At 39.8% G+C, this 17093-nt stretch overlaps 1 protein-coding gene across 4 annotated transcripts in view; it reads left to right on the forward strand.

Moving 5' to 3' along the window:
* vrk1 (VRK serine/threonine kinase 1) overlaps nt 1-16288 on the forward strand; it is a 35059-nt gene extending 18771 nt beyond the window's left edge. For all 4 annotated transcript variants that reach the window (XM_030045096.1, XM_030045094.1, XM_030045092.1 and 1 more), the window contains 8 exons: nt 110-218; nt 1147-1239; nt 4021-4153; nt 4897-5017; nt 5551-5609; nt 11128-11300; nt 15515-15611; nt 15939-16288. In XM_030045096.1, coding sequence (XP_029900956.1) covers nt 110-218; nt 1147-1239; nt 4021-4153; nt 4897-5017; nt 5551-5609; nt 11128-11300; nt 15515-15611; nt 15939-16105 — 952 coding nt within the window. In that variant the 3' untranslated portion in view covers nt 16106-16288. The remainder of the gene's footprint in view (nt 1-109; nt 219-1146; nt 1240-4020; nt 4154-4896; nt 5018-5550; nt 5610-11127; nt 11301-15514; nt 15612-15938) is intronic.
* Nucleotides 16289-17093: the final 805 nt, after the last annotated feature.

Raw genomic sequence — 17093 nt, forward strand, 5'->3', positions numbered from 1 at the left:
GCTTTGAGAATCAGAGCAGTCACATTTTCCCCTTGGTTTGCAAAAGTGACTAGATTTGACACATGACAACTGGTATTTCTACTGAAGAACTTACTCCCCTCCCCTCCAGGTACAGGTTCATGGTTATGGATAGGTGTGGCACAGACCTGCAGAAGAAGTTTGAGGAGAGCGGGAAGCGGTTCCCCAGAAAGCTGGTCCTGCAGCTTGGCCTCCGTCTGGTAGGTTATTTAATGACTGCATGGTTTAAAATATTCTGTAATGGATTCTGTGGTGTGAATGTGGCACATCGAGATGTCCAGGGTTCCCACTGGTTATGGCATTCCACAGAGACTAATTAAATCTGATAAATTCTCGAGGGAAGACGTGCATTTCAGGGACTTTTACAAATGAAGCCCATGTATTGATATAGTAGAATGCTTATCTTTAACACATGCATTGTATTACTTGGTGGTTTTCAGCCCACATTTAACAAACAAGGAAGAACATTTGTTGGTCATAGATGCTCTCCCACATGATGGAAAGTACTGGAATTATTCCTCATTTTGTGCAGGCATCAACAGGTAGTTGTAGTCATGAGTTACAATTTACACATACAGTATATATGATTAAACCAAGCTCATATTTGCTGCTGTATTTATGGTTATCTGCTCACTACTTATATCACTGAAGGTAAAATGAAAACTATTTATGCAATACTCAGCAGAGGTATGGCACTTCATTATCAACGAGATTAAGTGATAGACAGCCAGCACCAAGTACTCACAAAATTTTTTCGTAATGAACAATCCTGATTTACACCACGGGTTTAGGGAGATAGTAAGAAAATGATACTGCCGATTAAAATTCCCTTTTGACATGTTACATCCTTTCCATGTTGTAAAAGAGCAAATGTGAGCTGCTATGTTTTGATCTCTCACAATTACACATTGACCTTAATATTAGATTTTAATGAATAACTCAATTTAAGACCCCAGCCCAATGCATCCCTAAGTCAGCATCCTTTGTGGACCCAGTGCTTTTCATCATACAGTCGAATGAATTGAACTTGGATTGTCAGCGTTGCACACTAACAGAGAGATAACAAGCACTGAAAAAAAGACATTTTTCAACAGTAACAAAGTCATTATGTCTTTCCTTCTGGTTTAGTTGGATATTCTGGAGTACATCCATGAACATGAATATGTGCATGCTGATATTAAAGCTTCCAACCTCCTCTTGAGCCACAGCGATCCCAACCAGGTCAGTAGTTCATATCTACCTACCTGCAGAAGCTCCAGCATAATATGATCATGATAATGATCATTTTTGCAATATACTATGAGTATTTTATACATGGATCCCTATAAGCAAAGAAGTGTGTTTTCTCTCTAATGCTTAATTGTTGTAAATTGCTGTGTGCAGCGTTTTAACATGAGTAGAGCTTTGAGATGTTGGTAGAAACAAACAAGACCACGGCTAGAAAGATTGTCTCTAACAGCCATGTTGCATGATGAACCACCAGGTTGGACATGGAGGGAAGTCTGCTTTATGGCACAAAACAAGAGGGCACTGTTCTTGCAGAGCAGATGAAGCTATTTATTTATTTATGTATTTATCATCAGTCAACATTAACACCGTTATCAAAGTATCTGCAGTGAGCTTATAGTGGTTGTTCAGTACATCAGTAAGGCTATACTTAAAATCAAAATTTGTAATAAAACAAGGGAAAGGAAAAGGACATTTACTTCCAGAACCAAATGGTCAACTCTGTAATCTTTCGTGTTGAATATTTAAAGCACTCTGACCTCAGATTTGTTGCCCAGAAGTAGCGCGATGAATGCGTTTCTTTGATCGTAATGGACTTGTGCTACTTCATTAGATTCAATTAAAGCCTGGAGAAGGATAGAGACAGAGCGTACGTACTGTTTGTGTGTGTGTGTGTGTGTGTGTGTGTGTGTGTGTGTGTGTGTGTGTGTGTGTGTGTGTGTGTGAGAGAGTGTGTGTGTGAGAGAGAGAGAGAGGGAGTGTGTGTGTGTGTGTGTGTGAACTAAAAGGGGGGGATTAGATGACGGCAGCAAAGAGCTTTTTCTAGCAAACAAGGTGGGGGCAGGGGCAAATATTTAATTTTGAGATTAATAATGTATCATTGGTGGTGTTATTAAAGAGCTATTTATAAATGACAATTTAGTAATCGGCCACTCGAGATTTCAGCAGGAGTGGAGGGTTTTTTTGTGGCTGTGCTGGTCTGATACCTTTGCCTGGAGTTATTGGGAATGTTGGTTTGGCTTTATTACTTTTCTTATGTTTGTGTTTATCTTACCCAGTAACCAACTGTAGTATATGAGCATGCTGTTGGCTATGATAGTAGTTAATCTTACGTATGTGGAAATTTGAGTTGAATACCAAAAATGGGCGAATCCACCATTTTGACAAATGCGACACTATGACCACATTTACACCTGGCTTTAAAATGAGATCTGTACCCAGATATGCTTACAGATAATGAACAGTCTGATTATGCTCTTTGCAGTTACACTTGGTATTGCTATGTGTTCTTATTGTCTGCATTGTGATCAGCTCATTGTGACTTGGGCAGCCGTGATTAGAGGAGGCTGTGGTTGAGATCTGATGACAATATGGAGAATTACTTCTAATGGTTTCATGGGTGTGCTTTGAATTGGATCCTTACAGTGAATCGTATTTAGTTGAGACAGAATTGGGAAGAGAGGCCAACAAAATAAGGTGAATGCCATGAATTTTGTAGCTGTTTGTAGTAAGTTTGCATCCTCATGCATGCTCACTGTTGGACTAATACAGGACATGGTTAGTAAAACATGTTGGACATAATGTCCCTAAACATTTCAGGGTTTCCTCCAGGATTTTTTGAAACTGTGGGGGAGGGCTTCAGCGGAAATTTTCTTTGCCTTTTGGACTCGTGCGGTGCCGGTGGAGTTGTTGTAATTTTTTTTCTTGGTGGTGCAGGTGAAACGAGTGGAGGGGTTGTGACACCCAGATTTGCTTCTCTCTATGTAATTTTCCCTAGACATAGGTTCATATTCCACACAAAAACAGCATTTCATTCAAATTATGTCAAATTCCGCGATATTCCAGATTACTCCAGATTCCGTTTTATTTGGCTAATTCCGCAATTCCGTGATCGCAGAAATTATAGGGCCCTACAATGTTAACATTAACGATAACATAAGGGTCGTTTTCACAGGCTTGAACAAAAAATGGATTAAATTTAGTCTTGCCGAGGTACCTTTCTCTTGTCCTTTTCTCTCCCTCTGCGAGCGCGCAGCAGTAGTAATCAAACAGGCGAGTGATGACTCCGGTGTTCATTTTTCAAAATAAAGTTAATTGCAGTGTAATGTAACATTTCATGATATTTAAATTATCATTTCAAACTCTGACTATAGTAAGTATATGTGCGCAAATATAGGCTATATATATGTGTATATATATCCATTCATACAATGTACTTTAAATTGTTTTAACATCTGAAAAAAAAAAAAAATCATCATTCCGAAGGCGTGGCGGCTTTTATTTTGCCGTGGCGGTGCGCCACGATCAATTACATGTAGCGGAAACCCTGCATTTGATACTGTCCTTAAGCAGCAGTGGTAGCAAGTAGTCTTAGAAATGTCAGTAGCTGGGCGTTTGTACCAGCTTTTTTAAACTCAAAATTTTAATAGACCTTTTTTCACAGCAGCCAACACAGATGTTTGTAATTATATTCATTAAAGTTCTATTCCATGTAGGTCCAGCAGAGCCAGGATCCTGCTGTTCATGCTGGCTCACTAGAAAGGCTCTGCTACACTTACATGGGAAGGAACCTTAATTCTTGTCATTTGTAATATTTGTGATTACCCTTCTATTTCATGTCAAAATGGCTGCTGTGAAAGGGGCCTATTGGTCTTATTTTCAATTCCAGGAAGTCATTTATTAGACTTTCTTAATCGGGCATTTATGCCTGATCTTCATATTGGTTTGTACCTATCTGCCTGCATGCCTGAATTGGTCTGTTTGTTTGAACTGTAGGTTTGCTTAGTAGATTATGGGCTGGCATATAGGTATTCACCTGAGGGCGTCCTGAAGGAGTACAAGGAGGACCCCAAGAGATGCCACGATGGCACCATTGAGTTCACCAGCATTGATGCCCACAAAGGAGTAGGTAGGTAGAAGCATGCTTGTTCTTTTTCACAATTCTTAGTCCTAAATAGGCAATAACACAACTCAGATGAGGTGTCAGGCAAGACCTTGAAAAACAGAGAATACAGACATATCTCACTGGCCTGTCTGAAGTGGTTTGTTTGATTAGTGCTTTATCTGTCAGTTGGGGAGGTTTTGCACAGAATAATCACACAGCACACACCCCTCCATATGGTGTTGCTATATTGATACCAATTCGTATTTATGTGTTGAAGCTGTAAATGAAGGGCCACAGAATATCTTTCAAAGTAAGAAGTGTTTTTTTGAGTCTTAAAAAAATTGGATTTTACCCAGAAACAGGCTCCTGACTTCAGTTAAATATGAGAAGAAGCAAACACTGTCATAATGGTGAGAAACACTCAGCAGGTGTGCCTCCTCCCATAACCTTCCCCAGGTTGGGTGCTCTGCCAAATACTACCAACAGGCTTTCAAGAAAATCCTTGGAAAATCATGTGAATGGCGCCATTCTAAACCTGTTTTCGTGGATTCATTGGAAGCCATATTTTCATAATACTTAGCAGTGGCAACACTAAGACTGGGTTTTGGCCCTCACAGTTTGATAAATTTGCACTGGTAAAGCTCTTGGCTTTTCAACCTGGTAGAAATGGTGGTAATTCCATGAAAGTCACAACACAAGATGCTGCAGCTGATAAAAAAGACAGTAATAGTATAGCTGCTGCTACTGCTGTGTTTGTTTGGCCCCAGCTCCATGTAGGCGAGGGGACCTGGAGATCCTGTCCTACTGCATGGTTCAGTGGCTGTGTGGTCGTCTGCCCTGGGAAGACAATCTTCAGGACCCCCTCTACGTCAGAGACTCCAAAATCAGGTAGGAGAACAGGGTTGATAAATGAACATAAATATCACAGCTACTATTATTATTACATTATAGCTACAGAGGTCATCTTCACAGAGTTATAGTAAAGTTAAATTAAATTGACAATACAAGTATGTTTCAGCTTTCAAAGGTCAGATAATCACCATTTTTATATGTTTATATTCAAAGCAACATGAGGCAGGCAGCAGAGATTCAAAGTGGATAAATATATCTCAGTTCCAGGTAGATCTGGATATGTGGCAAGGAGAACTGCAAGGAAATTCATGATGACATTTGCCAAATACAAACCAGTCTTTAGTCTTAGCAGCAACCACTATGTTTCATTTGGCTGTCATATTTTTGTATTACTAATGCATTCATTAAAATAGTTTGTTCTTCTTAGGACTTTGTTATTTGCTTGGTGATTTGACACTGGCTCAAGGCTCTAGGGCCATAAATACTGAATTAAAGCTTTTCAAGTACATTGAAGTGTAATAAATATTAAAACAATTTCATGTTTGAAAAAAAATGTTTCTTTATTCCAGGTGTCAAGAAAACATCTCTGAGTTCATGTCCAAGTGTTTCTCCTCTCAAGATAAGCCAGGTGAGACACACAGCACACACCTACACAGTTTAATACTTAGGGTGTACAAATTTCCCAAGGTTAGTTTTACAGTTTCAGTTCCCTTAAAAGGTGGTGTGGTACAAGTGTCTCCATTTTGCATGAACAACAATCATGAAGACAAGTACAGAAATCTGTGCTACATTTTTTTTTTTTTTTAATTTATTAGCTAGTCAGACACATTGAACAATTGTGATTTTAGTTGTTGCTTATTATTTGTGTTTGTAATTAAGGGTCACAATAAGAATAAGTCTCCCATAATAACCCCTAGCTTAGCTTGCCAGACAACAGCATCAAACCAATGCTTCTACAGTCCAATTACTAATTAAAAAGAGTTATAAATTAAGCACTTTATTGTCCTAAACACACACACAGGAGAGAAAAGTAGCCCCTGTTTTGCCATTTTAAGTTGGGAGGCTTGTTGATTAAACCTTAATGATTGCTAATTCCTTAGAACTAGTGTTTTTTTTGTTGTTGTTGTTGTTTTTTTTTTCACTCAAAAACTTTGCATATTAGCTTGCTGCACCAGGTTTTAGCAGATACAGCAAAGCAAAGGGAAGACAAGAGCATTTCCTATTACTAAAGGATGAACTAAAGAGTTCACAACATATAATCAAAACCCCTTGATAATCAAATTTGATTATTTGGATGAAACAGCCACCTTATAATGTTCTGTTTCAGCAGCTAACAAAGTCATCAACAGTCATAAACCACTCAAATGATAACTGTAATTTTAAAGCAAACGTTTTTCCGGGGACTATTTTCTGGCATAGAGACTGTTTCACTCCACCAACTCTCAAATCATGAAAACACAACAGTGCTGCTGCTTTCAGGAAAACTAATGTGGACGACTTCCTTACAGTGATGGAATACTGGTGAGAGGAAAGTTTGAAGTCTCTGAAAGTTCATTTTCATATTCATTCATTTATAGAAGTATAATAACAAACATGCACTGCTGCAGACATTTCAGTTCCTGGCAGTAAATGGCGGCTGTGACGTTTGTTGTCTTGCTGTGGTGAGAGTTGCTGTTTAATGTCGGCACTTTGACCTCCAGGCAGTGTGTTGGTTCAGATGGAGGAGATGAACACCAAGTGTCGCACCTCCTTCCTTCTGCTCTGTTGCTCGCAACTCCATCTGTGTGTGTGTGTGTGTGTGTGTGTGTGTGTGTGTGTGTGTGTGTGTGTGTGTGTGTGTGTGTGTGTGTGTGTGTGTGTGTGTGTGTGTGTGTGTGTTTTCAGCTGAAGAAAGTCACACCAAACAGAATGATGCATAATGCTTCAACCATAGTAGAATGGTGGAACATTGTTGTGACGAATTTGTTGTGTGTGTTGTAACAAAGATGATATTAGGATGGGACGTGGTTGTCATCCCCTTGTGTTGGATGTGTGAGTGTGTGTTTGTGTGTATATTTGCTACATGAATGTGAAGGAAGCTGTTCAGTAGTGCAGACATGGTTAACTCTCTTTAAAAGTCTCCCATCCATTAGCCCACACCGTTTACCTTTGTTTGGATACAAAAAGGAACAGTTTAGCTCAAAATTGAATTCATCATCTCTCATCGTTTCTCAAAGTGAAAAAAAATCCAAAATCCTTATCGTAAAAGCAGTGATTTTACAGCATTTGCATTTGGATGACTTGTGCATAACACCTTGTGTCCCTTATTTGTGGTGAGCAAAGCAACTGAGTGCCTTGTCTGTTCTATAGTAATTATTGAAGAACAGTTGATAAGTATTTGAGAGATGTAGAATATTTTGCAGCTTCAGCTGATATAGAGCTAGGCAATATGGACCAAATCAAATGTCACAATATTTTTGACCAAAACCTTGCTATCGATATTGTAGGGATGACTGTTGGCACCCTCATAAGATATTTATACAATGAACAATTACCAAGCAGGTAAAAGCAAGTAACAACTAGTACAGTCTAATAAGTAGGGAGGCACTGATCCGATATTAAGTAGAGATCCACCAATCCACTTTTTCATTTCCAATCTGATTCACATACCTTAACAAGGGGTTTCAGTCTTGGATCAGTACTTGATATAGGCCGACTGCGACAGTCCTGTACATAGTATCAGGAGTGAGAAAATGCTGACAGAGCATAACTGCTAGTAGGTTCAGAAAATGTCATCCCTTTAAACCAGGAAAAGACAGCTTGTCATGGTAACAACCTGGGCAAGGAGGTTCTGGAAGCAAAATCCCAATGATATTCTGTAACTAGGGGCCCACTCACATTGGCAAGTTTGAGCCCGTATCGTGCTAAAGCCAAAATCCCCCCCTCCCCAGTCCCCGGCTGGCCTGCACTCACATTACCTTTTTCCCAAACGCGCCCAAGCACGATTGCCCCCGGTGTGCGCGTCATCACGTTGAAATACGACAACAACAGGCATGGCCCGACGTCATTATAAATCAATGTAGTTCAAATACATCATGTCTTCCTTTTAACTAAAAAACGTTTTTGTTCCTTTTAATCAGACATGGGATGTTTATTTACCTTGACAGTTTCGGAGGTAACTTCCTCCTTCTTCAGAAAGGTCCAACTGACAGCCGGAGCGGCACCTGTCAGATCCGGCAGAGCGGGTGACCGGGTGGCCGCACACCGCGCGGTGCCGCGGCCAGTGCCGGCCAGTGCCGACGCGGTGCCGACGCGGTGCCGGCCAGTGCCGACGCGGTGCCGGCCAGCACCAGGTCTGCCGGATCTCCGCACACAGACTGCTGTACTTTCATTATAAACCGACTTTTGTTTATACGCGGTTGCAGCAGCACAATGGACAGTGACACAGACAACATGGTTGATTATTGATTGCGCAACGCGGCCATTCGCCGGTAATCGCGCTGCGCACATTAAACAGTTTTGCAGAGGCAGGAGGAAAGTTGCAGGATTTACGTCCGCGCACTGCGTGCGTGACCGTGCATGTGCTCATGTACGCGCCCGTACCGCGCTGAAGCACACCCCTTCCAACCGTGCCAGAGCGGGGGAAGTGTACTGTATTCAAGCACGATACGGAGCGATCACACTGGTCAAAGAATCCGGATTTTAAGGGCAATCGTGCTTGGGCGCGGATCAAACTTGCCAGTGTGAGTGGCTTCTAGGATTATGATTATTAGCCATAATGTCGTAACCATTGAAGGCAGACTGACCACGAGCTACGAGATTGTAAAACAACAATTTCTGCTCCTGTTGAAGCTACAAGTCTGTATAAAATCAATCTTGTTTTTCGAAAAATGAGTTTTATTCACAGTGTTACGGAAAAGTACTACACTACCCACAATCCTAACCACAGCTCTGATTGGTGGAGTTCACTGTTACCTTGGAAATGTTTACTGCACCTACGAGTGTCTCCATTGGCTAGTGAATTACGTCAGTAACGTTAACATTAGTCAACACTGGTAACACTGGTTAAGATAATGTTAGCATTAATGTTAGCTCACTGATTCTTGAGAATTTGGATAAATCATGTCCCACTAAGAAAAATGCTATTTCTGCTGGAAATTTACAACATTTTAATGAATAAAAAGAATCAAGGGCATAATCAGGGGTCCTTTGCACATTTGTAAGGTTCTTGTATAGGTTTATTTTTAATTTGTATTAATTTAATGATTATATGTTGGCCCATGGCCTACAAAACCAGTCGTCCTCGGATAGGAGATAATCATTTCAACTTGATTAAAACAACAAAGAGTAATAATTTCATTGAATAATATCTTTACCACATGAAAGAGTACATCATAATATGTATTAAAAACTACAAACGATGGGTTTTGAACAATATTTACTATTATTTTGTGGTTGCTCAAAATGTGTCCCAGATATTCGTCACCACCGTCAGATATTTATTTAAAAAATTATAATAAAATTATGGAATAAATGTATACTTTTTAAGAAGAGATCTGATGCAGGTAGCAACAGGGCGAAAACAAGCTGGCTAATGTGAACAACTCATGCTTATCATGTGAAAGAGCAGATTTTTGTCACCACCGTCAGACGTCACCACCGTCAGGTTTTCTGTGTGACGGTGATGACTGAAGTCTGAAAAATGCTTATAACAGTGCTCAGGATTGTTATTTTTTGTACCAAATAGTTAAATAAAGTTAAGCAAGAAGCCATTGACTTGAGTGGTATACATTTTGGAAATGTATGTTTTAATGAGGCGACTGTCACCACCGTCAGATTAGTGTCACCACCGTCAGAGGCAGTTATATTGGTTTTAAATGAATATACGTACAATATGTTTCTTTGGTGCTTTTGAATTATTAAAGTAATAGTCTCTTTAATACAAAAATATGTTTTTCAAATTAAAAAAAAAACATTACGGTGACGGTGTTGACAAAAACAAAGTAGCCTAATAACTGGAAAAACCTATTTTATGAAAAAAATGCAAAATGAGGAGGTTGCACCGGTACATTGCTGAGCAGCCAAGACCTTGGCCTATAATGATATACCTTCAGATTTTGTAATTTAACGCACTTTTTTTTTTCAAAATTAAAACCTGTTTTATCCAAATTCCCAAGAATCAGTCAGCTAACATTACTAGTTGGCTAAAGACTCACCAGCAAACGTTACGTACCAAGCCGTTACACTTGAGAGTGCTCTTGAAATGTATGAGGGAAATTGTAGGTTTTTTTTGTTTTTGTTTTTTATTTGCAATTGGCGCCATTAGGTACACAGTCTTGTACCCATGATTTCTTTTTCTAGTTTTTCCCAATTTCTGAATGCAGATCTTATTTAATCACACTAATCTCTGCTCCTGTCAAATTTCAGACCACTTGAATAGGTGGAACCATATAAACTCAGCTACCTTGATAAACCTCTGCAGTAAAGCTCAGAGGAAAAACTCTTCCGGAACCACAAAGGTCTTCAAATTATCATGTGACTGCCCAGGTTTATTATACTATCCAAAATCCCAGGCAATATCTGATGTTATGTAATAACATTATGTTGCCCAGCCACAAGCAGATATGATCCAGCAGAACATTTGAGCCTCATTTGAGTTAAATGATTCCAAATTTCAGTTGCAAGTAACTTAAAAATTAGAGACAATGAGGTGTACAAATTTGAAAAATTATTTACTATTTACCAGGCTAACCTTTCAAGAAACTATGTGCAAATGGCATACATTAATTACTCTGTGGGCCATTTTTATATTCTAAGCTGTCAAGCCTTTTAAGCACAAACACACTAATGTAATGATGTTTATATTTTAAATATGTGAGTTGCTACTGAAGCGTTTTGCATATTTTGCAAGTGAATAAATTTAGTTTTATTCCCAAATATTGGTGTGTCTAAGAATTTATGAAGAATCAAGATGTCTTTTGTAAGACAAAATCCAGAATCATGCAGCCCTATGGTCTGCCCACCCCCTTGTCACTAGAAACTCCATTGAAGCTTGGATAACCATGAAATGCACTGGAAGTTAGCTTTATAACTATTGAACTGGACATGGGGTGAGTGGATAATCACAGGCTTTGACCAGTAAGAACTGTTTCTGTATTGTCTTTTAGATGAGATTCAGACGTTCATGGAGGAAGTTAAAACTCTGGGCTACCAAGACAAGCCACCGTATGAGAAGCTGCGCTCCATCCTTCAGGCCGGCCTGAAAGCCATCCACGCCAAAGATGACGGCAAGCTGGAGTTTTACGCTCCACTGAACGGAGATGGACCGAGCCCTAGCAGGGTCAGCAAACACACACAAAACTCTGTTTCTGTGGCAATGTATTTCTTAAAATACTACTACCTACTAACCCTAAATTTCATCCGAATGTGTCAGTGGACAGTCTTAGTATCCTGTGACAATCTAAATGTTTTTTTCAAAGGCTTTTCTACCCTGACAAGAACAAAAGTCTTGGGGAAACGCAGAATACTACAATATTTGTACATGTGATATACAAATACCAGTCAGTCACTAGATCAGCTCATCTTGGTTTGATCATTGCCTCTGGTAAATAAAACTGGGACCTGATTCAAAGAGAGGCTGTATAATCAAATGTGTATCGGGAGTGTACACAGAAAGTCAAGTCAGAATATGTGGAATTTAACTTCACGTGGAAGGGAAATAATCATAGCCTTCTGTCAGGTCTCTCAGGTACAAACCTTACCTTCTGGTTATGGCATGGTATTGAAGGCATGAGACAATTGAACCATGTGTAAACTTTGGTTGTGTACTGTCCGTAGTATTGTAAGGCTAAGTGTTGATGCTGTTGATGTCATGCACAGGCTGAGCTTTCATCTGGGACTTAAAGGAAACTGATTCCTCTCCCTCAGCTCTGCTGCTTCTTCCTCCTTCACAGACTGTGTTCACACTTGGTTTCAGTATCCATCATGGGTGATCTGATCACAAGTGGACAGCATGAAGTACAGTGTTAAATACACAGCATTCATCTTGGAGCCATATTGTGATCCAAGCACTCAGGCGCCTTTGGAGGTGGTATAGAACACACTGGGCCACTGATTTTTTAGCATCACAATGCATCCCTGACAGCATCAAAGAATTACTTAGTAGCTTTGTACAACGAATATTTGAAGGAGCGGATTGCTGATGCAAAATTCAAATCTGAATGAAATTTGTTTTGTTTTTGTTTTTTTTAAGTGAATTGGCAGCATCTTCATTGGGTAATCCAGAAAGTAGGAAGGTTTGGCTTATTTGCCTTGGATAGTGACAGTGCAGAGGTCAATAGAGCCAATTCAAATGGGTCAGGGTTTTTTTTTTTTTTTTTTACCCTCAAGCTTCATGTTGTCCCATTTCTTTTGACTTTATGCTACTTGCCATGCAACAATTTGAGGTAACCTCACTGCCGGAAAAATGCTGGAGAGTGTCTAAGAAGGGAATCACTTGCCCTCCTTTCTTTTCCAATCAGACTTTTTTTTTTTTAATGATTATTTATGGGACATGAGACTGACAAAAACTGTAAAGCAGTGACAAAAAAGATATTTTGAATCCCCACCTAAGTCATATTTAACATTTAACAATCAGAATGAGATGTGGTGTCAGGACTCCAAACTGACAGCATGTATTTCCTAACGGTAACCCAGTCAAGGTGACCCTGGATTGGTTTTAAGTGAATTCTGATATGAGTCCACTGCAACCACTTCCTCTCTCTCTCCTGTCACTCCCTGTTTTCTCACTCTAACCTTCTCCCATTGTTCACCCCCCCTCTTATTTTCAGCTCTTATCATCTGTTCCCCGGGCTATATGGTCAAAATGCTGTATAGCAATGACATAATTTAATTTAATGGCAGCATCATTTTATTTGATGGCATTTGGTTTATCCAACACAAATTATACTATGAGGTCAAGATTTTTTTTTTTTTTTTTTTTCATCAAAATTGCCATGATGCATCCACAGCAAAAGCTTCATAATATTGCTACAGTAGGCAGTTTTCATTTGTTTTTGATGGAGGAAAAAAAATTCATCAACAGCATTACTGTAAAGCTGTGCTGGCCGGAGTTCATTCTTTTCCTTCTTCCATTATTCCATCTCTCAGTCCATTTCTGAGATTAAAGCAGTAAATTTACACAGAAAAAAACACAAATTTAAGAGAAACATATTGAAAATTTGAGATTATAAAGTAAAAAAAATATGAGAAAAAACTTGGAAAAATAGTTTTTCTTTTACTTTTTGGTCAAGGAGCCATACAGCTTGACTTTGTGAGGTTGGATCAACCACACACTGCAGATGCTGCCGCTTGCTGTGGATTAGGCATGCAGTCAAATTCTACTTTGCAATGGGATTTGGTAACAAGGAAATCCTGGTGATTTTAGCCCAGAATCACAAGATTGTTTTCTTCTGAATCGGCCCAAGTCACAGCAGTGTCTCTTCAAAGTCCAGATGCTGATGAGAATATTGTGCTCAAATCACCTCAAATCACCAGGATTTCCCTCTTACTAAATTCCATAGTAGAATTCCATGGTAGAGTTTTTCATTTTTCTCATGAATTTACAACAGTGGGCCTAATACACTGTGGTACTTTGAGCTGCATGTCTGCTGTTAGGTGAATCCAGAACCGTGTTTGAAGCACAACATACATCTGCTTTACAGCAAATTTGTCCACTGTTACATGTGCATTATGAAAATACAATTGCATGTCTTGATTTAAAAACAAAAAATGAATTTGACTTTTATTTTCCTGGGCAGGCCGCCTAAGAATACCCTTTGTATGAGAAACACTACACTGGTTATGATATATATTTTTGATATATTTTATGTGTCCATAGACAATTTCATTACATTTGTGTGACTTCTAGTTTTTTTTTTTTTATTTTCCCAGTTGGGTTAGGGTTAGGCTTCTGGGTTTTAAATATGAATTGATGAGGTACTGTTAAGGCAGAGTCCTCTTTCCAAATGACGCCACCTACCTGATGGTAGCACCTCCTGTGTAGCAGCTCAGCTCGAGGTTGTAACAGTGTAGCTTCAGAAGGTGCACAGACCTCTTCTGATAGGCCCACATGTCACATGTTTTTCACTTGCAATATCAGTCATTCATTTCATTCTGGCTTTAAAATTTTTTTCAGAAACGCTATGCATGAGCCTCACATTGACACTTGCACACTTCCACTCTCTTTTCCTTGTTTTTTTTCCTCCTTTGGTCTCTCTTCAGTTTCTCTCTCACTCTGTCTCTTCCTCTCTGCATATGGAAGATGCCACTGGGGACGTGGCGCTGCCAGCCAAAGGGTTACCGGGCCCCGACACCGGTTATTGTATGTAATTATCCCGCCAATCTGTTCAGCTCAGCGGGCACTGCATGGTGATCATGAGGTAGCAATTGTCAAAATGGAGGCAAAAATGGAGGTGGGGGGGTGTAGTTCAGGTCTGAGAGTGGAGGTTCATTATAGTCTGAGGAAGGAAAGGGACGGATGGAGGGAGGATGGAGGACTTGATTGCCTTAGATAAGTGCATAACTCTTCCAGAGGACACCTTTTCTCTCTTCTTTATGTCTTTAGCAGACCCTCCCCTATACCCTTTTATTTCTGTGAAGATGACAGACATAATTAATGGTTTATTGAAGCAGCAGCTGGAACTGCTCTGCATTTCAGCAGTGTTTTTGAGAAATCTCCATCTTTGTTGACCCAGTATAAACATTCTTCATGGACACAAGGAAGGAAGGGTGAAGCAGCTTCCGTCTCTGGCTGGATCATCACGGTCAAAACAGCAGAATGTGTAATTGGATGTTGTAATGGATTAATGTCTTCAAGGTGTCGGTGGTGTGCGAGATGGCAGAGCGATATTGCATTTGTTCAGACTTCACAGTAAGAAGACTGGAGACAGAGACAAGTCAGGTCGCCTCAGTGCTTGTCTTGTTTTTTTCTTTCACCCTCAAACACTTTGAACAGTTTGACCAGGTCTGTTGTTATCATTCTTTAAAGGAAAAATCGACCCACAAACATTTGAACATTTATAACAGCTATTGCTCATGCACCATTTCTGGATCCATTTTGTTTTATGGTGCTAGATTTTAAATTTTTTCTCCTTTGCTGTGGGTAACTGTCCAAACAGATGATTTTGCGTCACGCCAAGAACTTTTTGGTGTAGTTACAGTGGAATTTTTTTTAACAAGGATGTTGTTTGTTGGTGATTTGTAACAATGACAGAAAATCAGGTTTTTGTGTAAATCCTTCAGAAACAAAGAAAAAGAGCTTCTTTCTGGAGTCACCATTTTCTAATGATGTTCTGGAGGTTCTTGTAAAGAGTTCTGGGAAACAGGAGATCACTTGCTGAAGCAGAATTGCACAGTTTCTGGGAAAAGTAGGTACAACAAAAAAGTAAATGATAACAGTTCCTCAACAAATATCTTGTGGAATGCACTGAATGTTACAGAGTGACGGAATCCAACAGTGGAATAGTGTCTGAGAGTGGATTTTTTCTTTTAACTCTTATCTCCTCCCTCTTTCAGAAGACAACCAAGAGAAAGAAAGAATCAGTTGACGAGGAAGGGGCTGGGGACACTGACAGAAGCCCCGTGAAGAAAAGGCGAGCCACGAAGAAGAAAGGTACAGTTCCCTGTTCTCTCTATAGATACATTTTTCCTCATTTGTTCAGCTGCAAATTTTTGCCTCCTCAGAAAAAAGATGACCTTGTAGGTTGTTTTCAATTTAAAAACAGTACAAATAAGACTCACAAAAAGAAAAAAGAACTTGAATTATTGAAATTTTCAATGATCACTTTCTGCTCAATTTTAAATTGAGAGGGCCGAAAAGACAGATATATAGATATATATTTAGATATATAGTTAGCCCTACATCAACAATTGTCATGAAATGCAGTAGTTGTTTCAGTGAGACTTATTTTAAAATATATGAATTATTTTACACTGACAGAAGTGAATGGAGTGAAGAAAAGCCCTAAAAAGACCCCTCGACCAAGGAAGGTGGCCAGCCGTGTAAAACATGGTGACCCCAAGCCCAGGCTGGTGGAGATGAGCACCCAGACCTCTCCTGGCCTTAACGAGAAATCCAGGGGCAGACCCAAGAAAACTAAAGCCTAGCTCTCTTCACTCTTTGCCCCCGTCCTTAAAATTCTCACCTGTGTGCTTTTAAATAATAGCCTTTTTTAGGTTTTGTACAGTATGGTTTTGTATCTGCTCTGCACTGCTCAGATTGTTGATTCTAATTTTGTTGGTGTGGCTGAGGTCAAATCCATTGTAATAAAGAAGAAATTAAATGGTCAACTTTGTGTATTTTAATCCATGGTTTCATGGGTGCTGATATTAGAGACTTGAGGCGACTCTTTGGAGCAGCTACAATGACCGGGCATAGCATGTAGCATGTGGACAACAGCTGTTGTTAAACAACAGTGCCGCCAGGTTGTTCCATGATCAGCTTACTATAAACACCTCAGGCCTTTATGAAAAATGGGATCTGAATGAGCCATATGGCCTGGTTGCTTTTGAGGATAAATTAATTTTGTAGGAGTTTTTACTTTCGTAGGATGTAAACAAAGATTGAAAATTCGCTCACCAAAACTACACATTGTGGTGGCAACAACAGATGTGTAGTTTACAGTAGCAGACTGACAGCCTACGGCAGCGGTGAGAGGTGAAACCAAATTTGAGACAAGGCAGATATGTAGACAAAAGATTAGGAACACACCTCTTAATCACTGAATTCAGGTGTTTCATTCAGTCCCATGGCAACAGGTGTATAAAATCAAGTACCTAGCCATGCAGTCTGCCTTTACAAACATTTGCGAATCAGAATTAGTCATTCTGAAGAGCATACTGAATTTGAGCATGGTATTGTAATAGTAATGTAATAGGATGCCACCGCTGCAACAAGTCAGTTGGTGAAGTTTCTTCCCTCCTTGATATTCCACCATCAGCTGGAAGTGGGATTATTGCAAAGTGGAAGCGTTTATGAACCACAGCAACTCAGCCACCAGGGGGCAGCACCACGTAAAGTCACAGAGCGGGGTCGCCGAGCGCTGAGGCTCATAGTGCGTAAAAGTGACCAACGCTTTGCTGATCCCCTCTGGCA

This window comes from Myripristis murdjan, chromosome 22, assembly GCF_902150065.1.
Source record: "Myripristis murdjan chromosome 22, fMyrMur1.1, whole genome shotgun sequence".
NCBI classification, from domain to species: Eukaryota; Metazoa; Chordata; class Actinopteri; order Holocentriformes; family Holocentridae; genus Myripristis; species Myripristis murdjan.